Source organism: Dasypus novemcinctus, chromosome 4, assembly GCF_030445035.2.
Source record: "Dasypus novemcinctus isolate mDasNov1 chromosome 4, mDasNov1.1.hap2, whole genome shotgun sequence".
Lineage (NCBI taxonomy): Eukaryota > Metazoa > Chordata > Mammalia > Cingulata > Dasypodidae > Dasypus > Dasypus novemcinctus.
In genome coordinates, this window is record NC_080676.1 from 48,558,558 (window position 1) to 48,573,237 (window position 14,680).

General features: G+C 34.6%; 1 protein-coding gene across 1 annotated transcript in view; it reads left to right on the plus strand.

Annotated features, from left to right (window-relative positions):
* LOC139438838 (uncharacterized) overlaps nucleotides 1-14,164 on the plus strand; it is a 396,979-nt gene extending 382,815 nt beyond the window's left edge. The window contains exons 6-7 of the mRNA XM_071214469.1: nucleotides 11,307-11,416; nucleotides 11,512-14,164. Of these exons, the coding sequence (XP_071070570.1) occupies nucleotides 11,307-11,313 (7 nt within the window). The 3' untranslated portion in view covers nucleotides 11,314-11,416; nucleotides 11,512-14,164. The remainder of the gene's footprint in view (nucleotides 1-11,306; nucleotides 11,417-11,511) is intronic.
* The last annotated feature ends 516 nt before the right edge of the window (nucleotides 14,165-14,680 follow it).

A 14,680-nucleotide genomic window follows, 5' to 3' on the forward strand; every position in this document is an offset into this window, starting at 1 on the left:
ATTCTTTCCCAAGTGATTGGACTTGGTAGGCTTTTCAAAAATCAATTAGCCATAGATACAATGGTCTGTTTCTGAACTCTCAATTTGATTCCTTTGGTCAATATATTTGTCTATCTTTGTGCCACTGGGTTTTTGTTTTGTTTTTGTTTGTTTGTTTTGTTGTTTTGCTGATATTGTTTAGGAGATACCGGGTATTGAACCTTGGACTTTGTCCGTGGGAAGTAGGTTCTCAACCACTGAGCTATACCCACTACCCTACCATGCTGTTTTTAGCATGTAGCTTTGTAATATGCTTAAAGTCAGGAAGTGTGAATCTTCCAACTTCGTTCCTTTTCAAGAGGTTTCTGGCTGACCAAGACCCCTGACTCTTCCAAATAAATTTGATAATTGTCTTCTCCTTCTGCAAAGAATATTGTTGGAATTTTGACTGGGACTGTGTTGAATCTGTAAATCATTTTGGGTAGAATTGATATCCTAAGGATATTTAGTATTCCTGTCCATGAACACAGAATGTCCTTCCATTCATTTTGGTCTTCTTTGATGTCTTATAACAATGTTTGTAGTTTTTTGTATAAAAGTCCTTTATATCCGTGTTTAAAATTGATTCCTAGATATTTGATTTTTTTAGTTACTACTGTAAATGTAATTTTGTTTCTTTATTTCCTCCTCAGCTTGCTTTTCATTACTAGTGTATAGAAATACTGCTGAATTTTGCATGTTGACCTATTTTGGGCGGCTTTTTATATATAGGGTCAGGCCATCTGTAAATAGTGAAAGTATACCTTTTCCTTTTCAATTTGGATGCCTTTTATTTCTTTTTCTTGCCTAACTTCTCTGCCTAGAATTTCCAGAAATTTTGAAGAACAGTGGTGACAGTGGCCATCATTCTCTTGTTTCTGATTTTATAGGGAAAGCTTTCAGTATTTTACCATTGTTATGATGTTTGCTGTGGTCTCTCATGTATGACCTTTATTATGTGGAGAAAAATTCTTTCTATTCCTATTTTTCTAACTGTTTTTATCATGAAAAGAATCTGGCTTTTGTCAAATGACTTTTCTGCATCACTGAAAATGATCATGTAGGTTTTTTTTCCCTTCATTTTGTTAGGTTTGTGTATTAATTTCTTTTCTTATGTGAAACCATCATTGCATACCTAGGATAAAACACAATTGAAAATGGTGTATAATTTTTTCAATATGTTGTTGGATTTGATTTGCAAGTATTTTTATTGTGGATTTTTGTAGCTCTGTTATCAGAGACATAGGGTATTAGGGTGATGTTGGCTTCATAGAATGAGTTAGGTAGTGTTCCATCCTGTTCAATTTTTGGAAGAGTTTGAGCAGATTTGGAATTAATTCTTCTTGGAATGACTGGTAGAATTCACCTGTGATGCCATCTGGTCCTGGGCTTTTTCCTTGCTGTGAGGTTTTCAATCTTTTACTTGTAATTGTTCTTTTAAGGTCTTCTGTTTCTTCCAGAGTCAGTATAGATTGCTAATGTATTTCTAGATATTTTTCCATTTCATCTAGGTTGTCTAATGTGTTGGCATACAGTTTTTCATAGTATTCTCTTAGGATCCTTCTTATTTCTGTGAAGTTGGTAGTGATGGTCACCCTCTCATATCTGATTTTATTTGTTTGTGTCTTCACTCTTATTTTCTTTGTCAGTCTAGTCAATCTCCCCAGAGATTCAGCAAAAAAAGTAGAGTTGCATATTAAGGATACAGTACTATCGGGTTTTGCATTTACCTTATTTATCCTTACCAAAGTTCTCCATTTCTTTACACTATTCCACATCTCTCTACTGTCTTCAGAAATCCCTTTAGTAATTCTTGTAGGGCAGTTCTCTTATTCACAAACTGTCTTTTTATCTAAGAATATTTTAAACTCTCCCTCATTTTGAAGGACATTTTTGTTAGATAAGGAATTTTGGCTGGCAGTTTTTCTCTTTAAATACCTTCAATGTATCATTCCACACATTTTTGTCTCTATGGTTTCTGATGAGAAATCAGAATTTAGTTTATTGAGGAGACCTCGTAGGTAATGAATCATGTTCTCTTGCTGCTTTCAGAATTCTTTCTTTATCTTTGGCATTTGACGATCTGACTAGTATGTGTTATGGGGTAGTTCTATTTGGATTTTCTTCTATTTGGAGTACATTGTACTTCTTGGCCATGTATATTAATGTCTTTCAAAAGAGTTGGGAAATTTTCAGCCATTCTTTCCTCATATATTCTTTCTGCCCCTTTTCCTTTCTCTTTACGTACTCAGAAATCCATGGCATGTATGTTTATGTGCTTTATGCTGTCACTTAAATCCTTGTGAAACTGCTTAATTTTTTCTATTCTTTTCTCCATCTGTTCTTCTGAGTGTATGATGTTGATTGTCCTTTCTTCTTTTAGTTTGCTGCCTCTTTCTTCTACCCCTAAGTCAGCTGTTGCATGACTCTATAATTTTTAATCTCTATAATTGTGCCTTTCATCCCCATAATTTCTGTTATATTTCTTTTTATACTTTCAAATTCATTTTTATGCTAACACATTTTCTGCTTAATATCTTTTATCACTTTATGCATATTTCCTTCATCTCCTTTAGTTGATTTAGATTTTTTTTAACTTGTTTTTTTTTAAAGATTTATTTATTTAATTCCCCTCCCCTCCCCCGGTTGTCTGCTCTGTGTCTTTTTGCTGCGTCTTGTTTCTTTGTCCATTGCTGTTGTCGTCAGTGGCAAGGGAAGTGTGGGCGGCGCCATTCCTCGGCAGGCTGCACTTTGTTTCGCACTGGGCACCTCTCCTTATGGGTGCACTCCTTGCACGTGGGGCTCCCCTACGCAGGGGACACCCCTGTGTGGCACAGCACTCCTCGCGCGCATCAGCACTGCACATGGGCCAGCTCCACATGGGTCAAGGAGCCCCGGGGTTTGAACCGCGGACCTCCCATGTGGTAGACCGACGCCCTAACCACTGGGCCAAAGTCCGTTTCCCTTTAACTTGTTTTATTAGTTGTTCCAAATTAAGTGTCTCTTCTGAAATTATAATATGTTCTCTTGATTGAGCCGTATCTTCTTTATTCTTGGAATGGCTTGTAATTTTTTGCTTATGTATATGGATCTATTATTTCGATAAGTTAGCTCTGAAGGTCAGTTTCTCACTCTTGTCTAAGGTTTTATTGTTGACTGGTTTTGTGTGTAAGGTCATCTGTGACACTTTGGCCAATTGATTCTAGACCTTTAGAATAGCCTCTGCTGATCTGATTTCTCACCTTTCTTTATGTGATTCTTGCACTTGATATATGGTACAATTTTTATGATTTCACTTTTTGTGAAATTGTTTCACCTCCAAGGGAAAACTTTCTTTCCTCTATTCCTTCTCCAGGAATCTTGATCCATTGTGTTTGTGTTTGTGCAGAATTTTCTTCCCTTCTCCTAATTACTATAAAGTCCCTCAATCAGTACCCCATTTCCTTTCTCTTTTCAGTTCTGGAATCCTCCTCCCTTACAGCAGTTTTGTTTAACCCCTTATACTTTTTTTTTTCTTCCCGTTAGTATATCCACCCCTGGGGAGCTATATGGCATGAATCCAGAAAGGTGGGTCACTCCAGAAAAGTCCATTTTGCATTTACATTGTCGCATCAACAGAAACTAGATTGAGTGAGCTCAGCTCTTTCCAGTCAGAGTTTTACCAAGGTTTCTCTCTTTGTGTCCTTCTGAGGGACTTTTTTATGCAGTATTTCTCAGTGGTTTGTGTTCCTCCCTGTGTTTCTGTGGACTTGGGTCCTTGTGTCTGGATATGCATTGGGTTCTATCACTGCTGTTCCTGGTGCTAGGAGGGAGGTATCTGAGCTGTTGCCTCTGAGCAACTCCCCATGCTGCTCTGGACGAAATGAGGGAGAGGCAGTGGACTGGAAGGTCCCGGGCAGAAGTTTCCTATCTGATATTTTTCTCTTTCCTCGATTCAGCATTTGTAGAGTCCTTCTCTAGTCCCTACTATCCTCCAGAGTTCTAAGCAAGTGGGATTTTCCTTTTTTTGCTGAATCTCTGGGGAGGATTTTTCAGGAGATATCTTCATTCGCCACATTTGTGACATCACTCTTACCATGGGTGTTTATTTCGGCATTAATTTTTATTGTTAAACATATTGCATTAAAGAATTATATACCTTGCTTAAGGACTTTTTGATGCCCTCTTAGTTTTTTTTTTTCCTTAATGTGAATCCCCATTTGACTAACTCCAATCCCAGTCCTGCTCACAGTACTTGGCCTCTTTGAAATACTTGACACTATTCTTTCTATCTCTTGAATCTGTCTTCTCTGAGTCTCTGGGACAATGTTATGGTTCCCTTACTTCCTCATCAAATATTCCTTCTCAGTATCTTTTCTGTACTCTTCTTCCTTCCTGCCCCTAGTTTTTTTTTTTTCTTTTAGTTCTTCCTATGGCTCATCCTCATTGCTCTAAGAATACAGTTGTTTATACTCCTCTTGGCTATGTTCACTTATTTCTACTGCCATTGCTTTGTTGCACACACAAGTTATTTCATGGCTAGACCACTGCAATAGGCTGTTGTCAGTTCTTGTTTTTAAGTTCTTATCAAGTCCATTCTGTTCCCTTTCTGATCCACAATGAAAACAGAACAGTTTTTTCCTAATGTTGATAGGGATTTCATGTATTTATTGACCAAATATTTGTTTGGAACTTTTTCTATACCAGGCACTATTTTAGATTCTGGAAATAAATCAGTAAACAAAAGACTTGCTGTACCTTCTTGAAGATATATCTTCATGTTATTTGAATACTGTTCTGGCATAGTTCTAGTTATTGTATTTAATATTTGTCTAAATATATGTTCGGATGATGGACTTGGGTGACAGGGGGGCGGGTTCCTCTTTTTCTCATATAGTGCTACTGAGTGCTAACTATGTAGTAGATTCTATGCTTTACTAGTGCTAACTCATTCCTACTTAGAAAAACCCCAGGAGGTTGTACTATTGTAATCTTTCTTCATTTTTCAGATAAGAGAACTTAGGCATAGTCAAGTTAAGTAACTTGCTCAAGGATATTCTTCTATTAAGTAGTAAAGTCAGATTTTGAACCTAGGCAGTCTAGACTGGGCTTAAATAATTTACCACTACAATAAGGCTGTATCTCAAGGGCATAAGCATCTAAATTTTTTTTTGTTTAATCCCACCGTCTTCCTCTTGTTTTGAAAAAGGAAAAATAAGAGAATTGATGTAATAATAGTAGAAATAACCTGTTGAAAATTTTCATCTCAGTATTTTGTGTTTTTTGTGTTGTTTTACTTTAAAATTTTTAATTTATCTTTTTTAAAAAAGATACATAGATCACAAAAAGTGTTACATTAAAAAATATAAGAGGTTCCCATATATCCCACACCCTACCCCACCCCACTTCTCCCACATCAACAATTTATTTCAGTATTGTGGCACATTCATTGCATTTGGTGGATGCATTTTGGAGCACTGCTGCACCACATGGATTAGAGTTTACATTGCAGTTTTTACTCTCTCCCAGACCATTCAGTGGGTCATGGCAGGATATATAATGTCCAGCATCTGTCCCCGCAATATCATTTAGGACAACTCCAAGTCCTAAAAATGCCCCCATATCACATCTCTTCTTCCCTCTCCCGGCCTTCAGCAACTACTGTGGTTACTTTCTCCACATCAGTGCTACACAGTAGTATTTTGTTTTAATGTGTGTAAAATCATGGCAGTTAGAGATGCAAAAGATGAGTAAAAGGAGAAAAAATAGTTCATTTAGTACATCTCACTAGAATTTAATAATTTCCTATGGTATTTTGGCAAAGATGTGTTTTTGTCTAATTTTAATGACTCAATTGAAGAAGCTTCATCTGGGGGCTGATTCTAGAGGGTAATGGACTGGCTATCAAAGGTTTCTAACATTTAGCCTGATTTTCTACTCCTTAAAATTTCAAAGCATTACTCCTAATTACTTTCTATGACCTACTCAGCCTGTACTGCCTCCTTGCTTCATGCCATTTGTGACTCATCATCCTTCTACATGGTTATTATGTCACCCTAGTGTGAATTATTTCTGAGTGAAGCATAGTTTTAATCTTTACGTGGAGTAGTAGTTCCCATGTAAGGTGATAATTGTGTATTCTTCTTCTTCTTTGAACTTGGGCTGTGTTGTGCATGTGTGCCAAATTACATCATCATTAATCTGTGATTGAAATTTGTGAATTTTAAGTCTTTAAGTAAAAATTCTAACAAATCATCTGAATGGCAGACAATTATTTGCTAAATACATAGGTGTGAAATCCAGGTCCATCTTTCCTAATTTTTCTATAATACTACAAGTCTGAACACTTTTCCTGTTTTCCAGAAATATATGTCAAAATAAAAGCATTCTTAAATGGATATTGAATAAAATGTTTATACAAATGTTAAGCATATGGAATCTATGTGCCACTTTTCAAAGTAGAAATAATGGTAATATTATTGTGGGGAAATATAATGATTTTTATGACTAGGAAATAACATGAACTTCCTAGAGGCTGTCAGCCAGTAGCTTATTCATATAGATTGACATATGTTTCTTTTAACTTTTATGTAGAGACTTTTCAATAGGTTAAATAATTTTACTGCTAGTTTCCTGATATACCTGCCAGGTGTTCATCATTAACAGTGTGATCATTGAAGCAAGGCTCTTTCCAGAAGAAATAGCTTTATCATATGAGCTTCATATCAATCCTTTCTATTATTTTTGGTTTATCATAGCACTTTCATATCAAAACTTCTGGAGCGAGGAGTATATGTTTCAGAGATAAACAATGAAGAAGGGGGATTTGCCATAAAATTTTAAAATAATATTTTATGAAAATTGTGTATTTTATGCAATAGAATTGTATTTTTTTCATGGGGAATGCTATCTGGTTACTGACTTCTGCCAGGCTTGGTGGTAATTGTTCCTTTCCATTATGGAAAGTGTTGTTTGGATGAACTTGTGACTTTGAACTTGGGATACACATGTTGGAACAAATCCTTGATTAGCAGAGTCCTGTACTGAGCTGCTGTGCTGCTTCTCTTGTGTCCCTGCTGAGACTCATTGTGCAAAGGTTTGTCTTAACAGGCAATTCTATGAAAAGTAGGACTGCTATATTGCTTTGATATTTCAATCTATTTTGGGATGGGTTTTACACTTAGACACTGGGTATATTGTCTTTCCTTTGGATATGCAGCTGGTGGTTGTATTAACATTTACTGGAGGTGCTATAACAGTGCCAATATCAAGGTAATCTTGCTCCTGTTCTTTCAGAATAAACCTAGGGTTTCATATTACAGGGCAAATGAAATATAATTAATATCTTTTAATTACTTAGAGTCTCTTCGAAGAAAGTGGATCTGCCAAAGCCAAGTCATTATGGTCAGATGTTAAATGCCCCTGTTTATCTCATCTACTGAGTCTCAAACTTCAATATTAAAATGTCTCACTTAGAGGGATAGTAACCAGACTTTCTGATCTAGTGGTCTACCATGGAACCTGAGATTTTGCAATTCTATTAAGTCTCAGGTGATGCTGCTGGTCCAGGAACTGTACTGACTTGTAGAATGTTTCCTAGCCAGGTTAGCTTATGAATGTGTCTGGGCCAAACAGACCTTGTCTGGATACCACACTTGGAAACCACTGATCTAATCTAGAAGTTGACAAATCTTTTCTAATGAACAAGATAGTAAATATTTTAGGACTGTGGGCCAGACAATCTCTGCTGCAACTGCTCAACTATGTGGTTGCAACCGGAAAGCAGCCATAGACAACATAGATGACATTTAACTGATATTTATTGTGCATTCTCTATATATTGGCACAGAAGTGGGCCTGGGGGAACAGCTTACCAAGGCATCGCTCTTGCATTCAAGAGACTCAGAATGGGCTTAAGATTTTAAAGAATTCCAAAGCCTTATACAAGTATTTGAAGTTGATATGGTTAACTCGTAGTGAGCTTTTTGTTGATATTGAATTGAAAATTAAATTTATGTAGTTAGTCACAGGCACTTTTGGTTAAGTCTTCATCAATAGAGTGGCTAGAAAAGAACTGTTTTAGGAAAAGAAGAGAGTTATTCTGTTTTAATTTACTAAACTGCTAGGAACAAAATGCGAGAAATTGTCTGATTTTTGTAATAGGAAATTATTAGGGTAAAATTTTATAGTTCTGAGGGTGTGAAAATGTCCAAATCAAAGCATCATCAGAGATGCTGTCTCACCAAGTTTGACTGAGGGCAATCCTGGTCTCCTGCCACATGGCAAGACAAAATGATGGCCCCACTGGTCTCTGCCTTCTCCTCCAGGCTCATTTTCTCCCCAAGTGCAGCTGGGCGATTAAGCACATGGCAGGGCTCTATCTCTGCAGCTTTAAGCTGTTCTGGGGGCTTAGCCTCTCCGGGGCCTCTTTCCAAACTTCTGTGCTCTGCTTATTCTAACCTCCAGCCTCTCGCAGTCTTCACTGTCTTTCTGCAGCTATGGGCAATCCTGGAGTCTTCTCTCAATGGCAGGGTCAAAATGGCAGTAGTCTTTCTCGGTGGGTTTCTGCTTTTAGTTCTCTGCTTACATAAGACTCTAGAAAAAGGGCCAAGATCCAACTGGGTCCTCCCTGACCTAGTCCAGTCATGGATCTAATCAAAATTGATATAATCAAAGGTCTCCCTTAACTGAATCAAATGCAATTAAAGGGTCCCATACCCATAGGAATGGATTAGTTCTAAGAACATGATCTTTTCTGGGATTCACAAAAGCTTCAAATTGTTGCACCCTCCATAAGCTAATAAAGTGATAACTCCCATATAAAAGAATAGTTATTAATAATAATCTCACAGAAACTGCTAGATTGGAATCTGGCATGCATTGGGTTTTTTATTTTGTTTTGCTTTCATATACTTGCTTAAGAATATCCAAAATTAGTGTATTAATATGTTTGTATCAGGCCACTAATAGAACTGAAGATGATTTCCAAGAGTAGTACCGTTTTGACCTGCAGATACAAAGGTATACTGTTTTAAAGACTCTGCATAGAGGAACTCTCCATAGACAAGTGGAGTTTTTCGTTTCTGATTTTTTTTTTTTTAACTAAAACTTGGCTATAGGAACTGTATGGCACCTATTATTAAGTAAAATATCTAGTAGGCGCTGATGGTATGTGTTAGTTTGAGATTTTGTATGAGATAATCTATCAGTTGTCTTCCATTTCCAGTATTTTGACTTTAGGAAACATTTAAAAGGGCCACAAGGAACTAATTCATCCATGTTTCCAAAGAACCTACAAAAATCACATATTGGAAAATGCATTTCAATGCAAGAAACTAGAGTTATTTTCCTTTAGAAAATTGAATCTTAAATTTGTAATTAAAAAAAGAAAGGATTAGTCAAAGGTATTATGTTGGGCAATTTGACAATGATTTTTCAGCTGTCTAACCCAATCTATTATACAAAGTTTGATTTTTAATCAAATGCAGTGATGCAGATGGCAACATGCCATTTTTATTTAGTTAGATGCCAAGAGGAAAATTGCAAAGAAAGTACCTGTGACTTAGCTTATCCTGTGATTTGTAGGTTGAGAACTTAAGTATTCTTTGTGAATATGCATCCAATCTTTTTGGTATGACTCCTTCATTTTCAAATGTTGAGGGAGAGTAGAAACCAGCATTTTTACAAAGATAATAACTGATTTCTTGTTAAACCTCACCCATAAGTAGAATTTTAATATGCTTTTTTAAAAAAGTTGAGAGTTGAATAATGTCCTTTAATCCTCCTTATTTCATATCACTTATTGCTCATAACTGGAATTTTTATAAATTCCCTGATATAAGTATATGTATGTGTGTCTATATACATTGATGATGAAGAAAAGTCACCAATTCTTGACCAAATAATTTATTTGAGAATAAGTGAGTCTAGAAATCTTATAATTCATGTATTAACCAAGTTAAGTTACTCTTAACAAGAAGCCCTGAAATTTTTGAGAAAAGAAAGAGGAAGAATTGAATAAGCCTTCAAATTGGATGAATCTGCAGGATCTACCTACTTCAAATAATTTTCCCCTGAAAGCAGAAGAAATTCAAGATAAAAATTAGAAATATTATTTTTCTCTGTATTTTGGCAGTTGAGGATTTTATGACATGCTATTATTTCTTTTTATGTAAAACTTAAGGGATATGAAGATTTTAAATGGAGGAGAAATAATTAAAGGAGCAAAGAGAAAATAACCCATCATAGGGTCAAATTTTTTTTTTTTTTTTTTTTTTTTACTATTCTCAAGCTTGTATAAAACCACAAGTTGGCCTTGATTGAAGAAAATATTAGCTTATTTGGAGGGTGGTAATTTCAAAAGAAGTATAAAAGGATTTTATAGCTTTCAAATATCTCAGAACTATGATAAAAAATGGAAATAAGAACACCTCTTTGATTAATGGCATTATCATTTAATATCATAGCCCATTAATATGAAATACAAAATAACCAAGCCTAGCATTAGAAGATATAACCATAATTGGAAAAAAAACCATCAATACCCTAAAAAAACTATATAATCATCTAAATCATTTATTGAGCATCTAACACATGTGGGCCACTTTGTTAGGCTCATTACATACAATGTCTCTAATTCTCATAGTAGTTTGTTGTTACATCTTAATTTTAGAGAGAAGAGGTTGAGATGAAGGAGTTACATATATTACTGGATATTACTTAAGTGTTCAGTAAAACAGGATTTCAGGTCACTTTGTGTACAGTTGTATGTCTTTTACTATGTTTATCGCATATTACAAATGTGTGCCATTTATGCTTACATAATTAAGGTACAAATGTAAATACTAAATATTAGAGCCAAAGAGAAAAACATATGTAAGTTTCTGTGTACATTTGTTCTTGATATTAAATTGTCTGCTTTTTTTAAGAAAAGGTATTTATGCATTTATTTTTTCAATTGTATTGCTTTAAAATATATACAATGTAAAATTTCCCATTTAAGCCTCCTTTATATGTACAATTCAGTGATACTAATTACATTAACAGTATTGTTTTACCAACACCACCATCCATCAACCCATACAGAAATTCTGTACCCATCAAGCAATAATTCCCCATTCCTCCTCTTCATTCTGAAGAATTCTTTGACTTCTAAACAAAGAATTTCAATCAGTTTACAATAAAATTAACTAATGATGGAAAACTGACATGCATTTACTAAAGAATAAAATTCAAGAGCCAAGGGATACATTATCTGATACAGCTCCCAATTTAAATTGATCACCTCTTGTTTTTTGTTTTATGAACAGGAAATGAGCTTTGAGTGTTCAGCTCTTGGATGAAGAGCTCCACGGTTCAGATTGTCAGTCTCCTGTGACCTGTGAAGACCCTCTGGTTGTGCTAGGATCATTTGATTGAAGTAAGATGTAATTGCTTTAATTCGAATGTAAGACTTTTACTATTGAATTAACTTTTAATAAGGTGACTTAACATATCTCTATAATGTGCCAATAGGTGCTAATTTGGGGGAGAAAGAATAAGAATGTAAGTATTATTCTGTGGCAATTTTTATTCATTTTTTATTTGGTGGACTTGAGCCCATTTACTTTGGATAATGTTATCTAAAAATTTTAATATCTGTGTGACTGTCCTTGTACCCACTTGAAACTGTTATAACTTCCTTGAATTTCTGTGTATCAATTCTTTTTATGTAATTGTAAATTTGATGATAATCAAATCTCATTTTTTAATTTAAGCTGGCCCACTAATTTTACTCAAAAGTGGCAACAACAATGCAATTTATCTACAATCCAGAATGGTTTTACATTATTTACTTTTTCCAAGTTTATATAGGTTTGCTGACATTTTGGGGACATTTGTCTGTAAACAGTCATTTGCCACAATGGACTGTGAATTTCCACTTAGGTATTAGAGTTTGAAGACATGTCTTTAAGAGAGTTTATAGTTTTTTCTGGAAGCCCCTGTTTTGGGGGAATGATGCCAGTGTGTGATTGAAATACGTTTGTCAATAGAGCACTAGATGCCATCAATGTTCAAATGCTCATTCAGGCACACTGTGTATAAAACTTTATATGGGGTTTCTGATGCAAAAGTGTAAAGGGCAACAAAGGACTGGGAGCCAGGAAATCTGAGCAGACCAAGCAAGGCCATAAATATATTTTAGGAACTTGGTTGACTCATTTAACAACCGAGTGTTGCCTTGCTTCTGAACTGAAGCAGTTTGATTAAATCAGGGAAGTGTGACAAATCCATGGGCCTTGAATGATAAGGCAGATAATGCAAATGTATGAATTAGCTGGCTATGATACAGAAATAATGGTGGGCCTGTGGTGAAAGAGGTTGTGCTCATTCTAAAGTCATTCAGATTCCAACATGTTAAGCTATACCAAAAAATAAATTGGGAATGGCAGGGGAGAGTTGAATCTGACTGCTGGATTGTATAAATTCTGTGATTTCAAATGTAATCTTATGGATGTAATTTTTTGTGGCTGAGTAAAGCAGTTACAATTTTGCAAATTTGTTGAGCTCTTTATATTTTTAAAAAATAATTAAAATTAAATCATTAAAATAAAAATATGTAGTTTGGAGAGTGAATTTCCCTTTGAATTTCACAGAAGAATTGTAGGAAAAAAGTGACTTTTTGAATAATAAATGCCTTGCCTACATGATACTCCTTTTACTCTTTCACTGGTATGGTTCCTGCCACTCCCCTACCCCCATTTATTGACCTAGAATGAAAGCTTTGAATCTAGCACTGTAGCCCAAGAATAAAGCATACCTGGGAAATTGCTGGTTAGCAGCTTCCCTCTTAAGTGGTATTTTCACTTTAAAAAATCATGTGAACAGTTAAAAAAGGAAAGTCATACCCATATGTTTGGGCCTAGTTTTATAATTGAAGTACTTCTTAGAAAGTAATTAAAATTTGTAGTTTCTTTTGATGAGTATTTTAAGTAATATTTTAATGAAAATGTTGTTTTAGGTAGAAAAATATGAACATGGCAGTTTTAATATTTTTTCCTGTACATTTTCTACTGCCATCAGTTTATGAACTTCTGTTGTCCTTATTTTCCTTCTTAGAGCAATGATGTATATTTACTTTTTATCACTTTTAACTGTCTTTCAAAACTATATTTTAGCTGAGAAAATAAGTACATTTTAACAGATGCTAATAGCAATTAGACAGGAGACCTAGTGGATGGGAAGCTGGCCTGGTCAATACAGGCTGGGAGTCTTGCCTTGTCTATTTTCTTTGGCTCAATGTAAATCAGAATTTATATCTACAAGAAAACCGAACCAATTACTATAGTGAGTGACGTGTATTATTCTATTGAAAAACAGAGAATTAGAAAGAATTGGAATTTCTGTACCTCTTGGTTCCTTCCAATATCTTCCTATTACCTTTGCTAGTCTTATCTCCTTTCATTTCATGATCATATACATTCATAAACATATTCAAATTACTTCAGGCTGATCAGTTTTGGGGATGGGCTTATTATGTGAGATGTGCTGTGTGTTTCAGGTGATTTTTCCATGTGTTAAGAGAAACTATTATTGCCTTATGATACATCATTTGAAAATAATGCTTTAAGTAACTTTTACTTTAGATGTTAAGCTATGTTGTAATTATTTTGAGTATATGCTGCCCAAGTCATATCTAAAGAATTTGGTTATTGATGGTCAATGTGATCAAAACTGTTTATATTTGTTCCTTCAATAACTCACAGCATCTTATATTGGCACAAGGTATCAGCTCTTTTTTACAAACATCCAATTATGTCCTCTGAAGTCTTCATGTGTTGTGGAAAATGGGAATAAAATTATAAGTGAAAATGTTACCAGATATAGTTTAAAGTAAAGTTATAGTATGAGGCTTTTTATTGCTATTACCTCATATCCTATCTTGTTTTGTATATTATATAAAATTATCATAGTAATTAAGCATTCTCTTTAAGGAATAAATTCATATGTCTTTATTACCAATGTTTTAGTAACTTAGAGTATATATGGGCAAAAGTAGACATTTACACACCAAGCCCAATTATTTGTTATTTTTGTCCTTCACTTAGAGAATTAATGTCAAGCAAGGATGTCTAATGCATTGCTCAGCTCTGTGATTCATAAAATAAAGGAATACAAGCTTCTAAAATGAGATAATTTCTACCTTTCTTGTATGTACACCTTATCAGTGGTTCTGAAAGTAAGGATCTTCAGACTTGAATTCATTTCATGTTATGAAAGAGGCTCTGAAATCCACTTAACATCGGTTCACCTTTAGCATTTGACATTTGTTAGCCATGGCTTTCAAATGAAGTGTTTAATTAAAATCAATGTGCCATTGTTTTTAATAACCCAGAAAAGATGGGTATGAATTAACTTTTTTAAAAAAAATATGACAGTGGATTTAAAAGCACTGTAGCTCCTGTGTGAATATTGCAGCTGTTGGAAAAATTTTATAAAATATTCTTATTATCTAAATCTAATTTAAGGTTTAATGATGCAGTAAAGTTGAGATGTTCACAAAGAAACCAGAATAATAACAGTAAAAATTTAGCCATAGTTTAGTGCAATCTAACCAAAATTTTCTGGTCAATTAGATTTAATTGTGTTAAACAGTGACAAACTACAAAAGTAATTAGAAATCACATATTAGTGACTAGCTGGA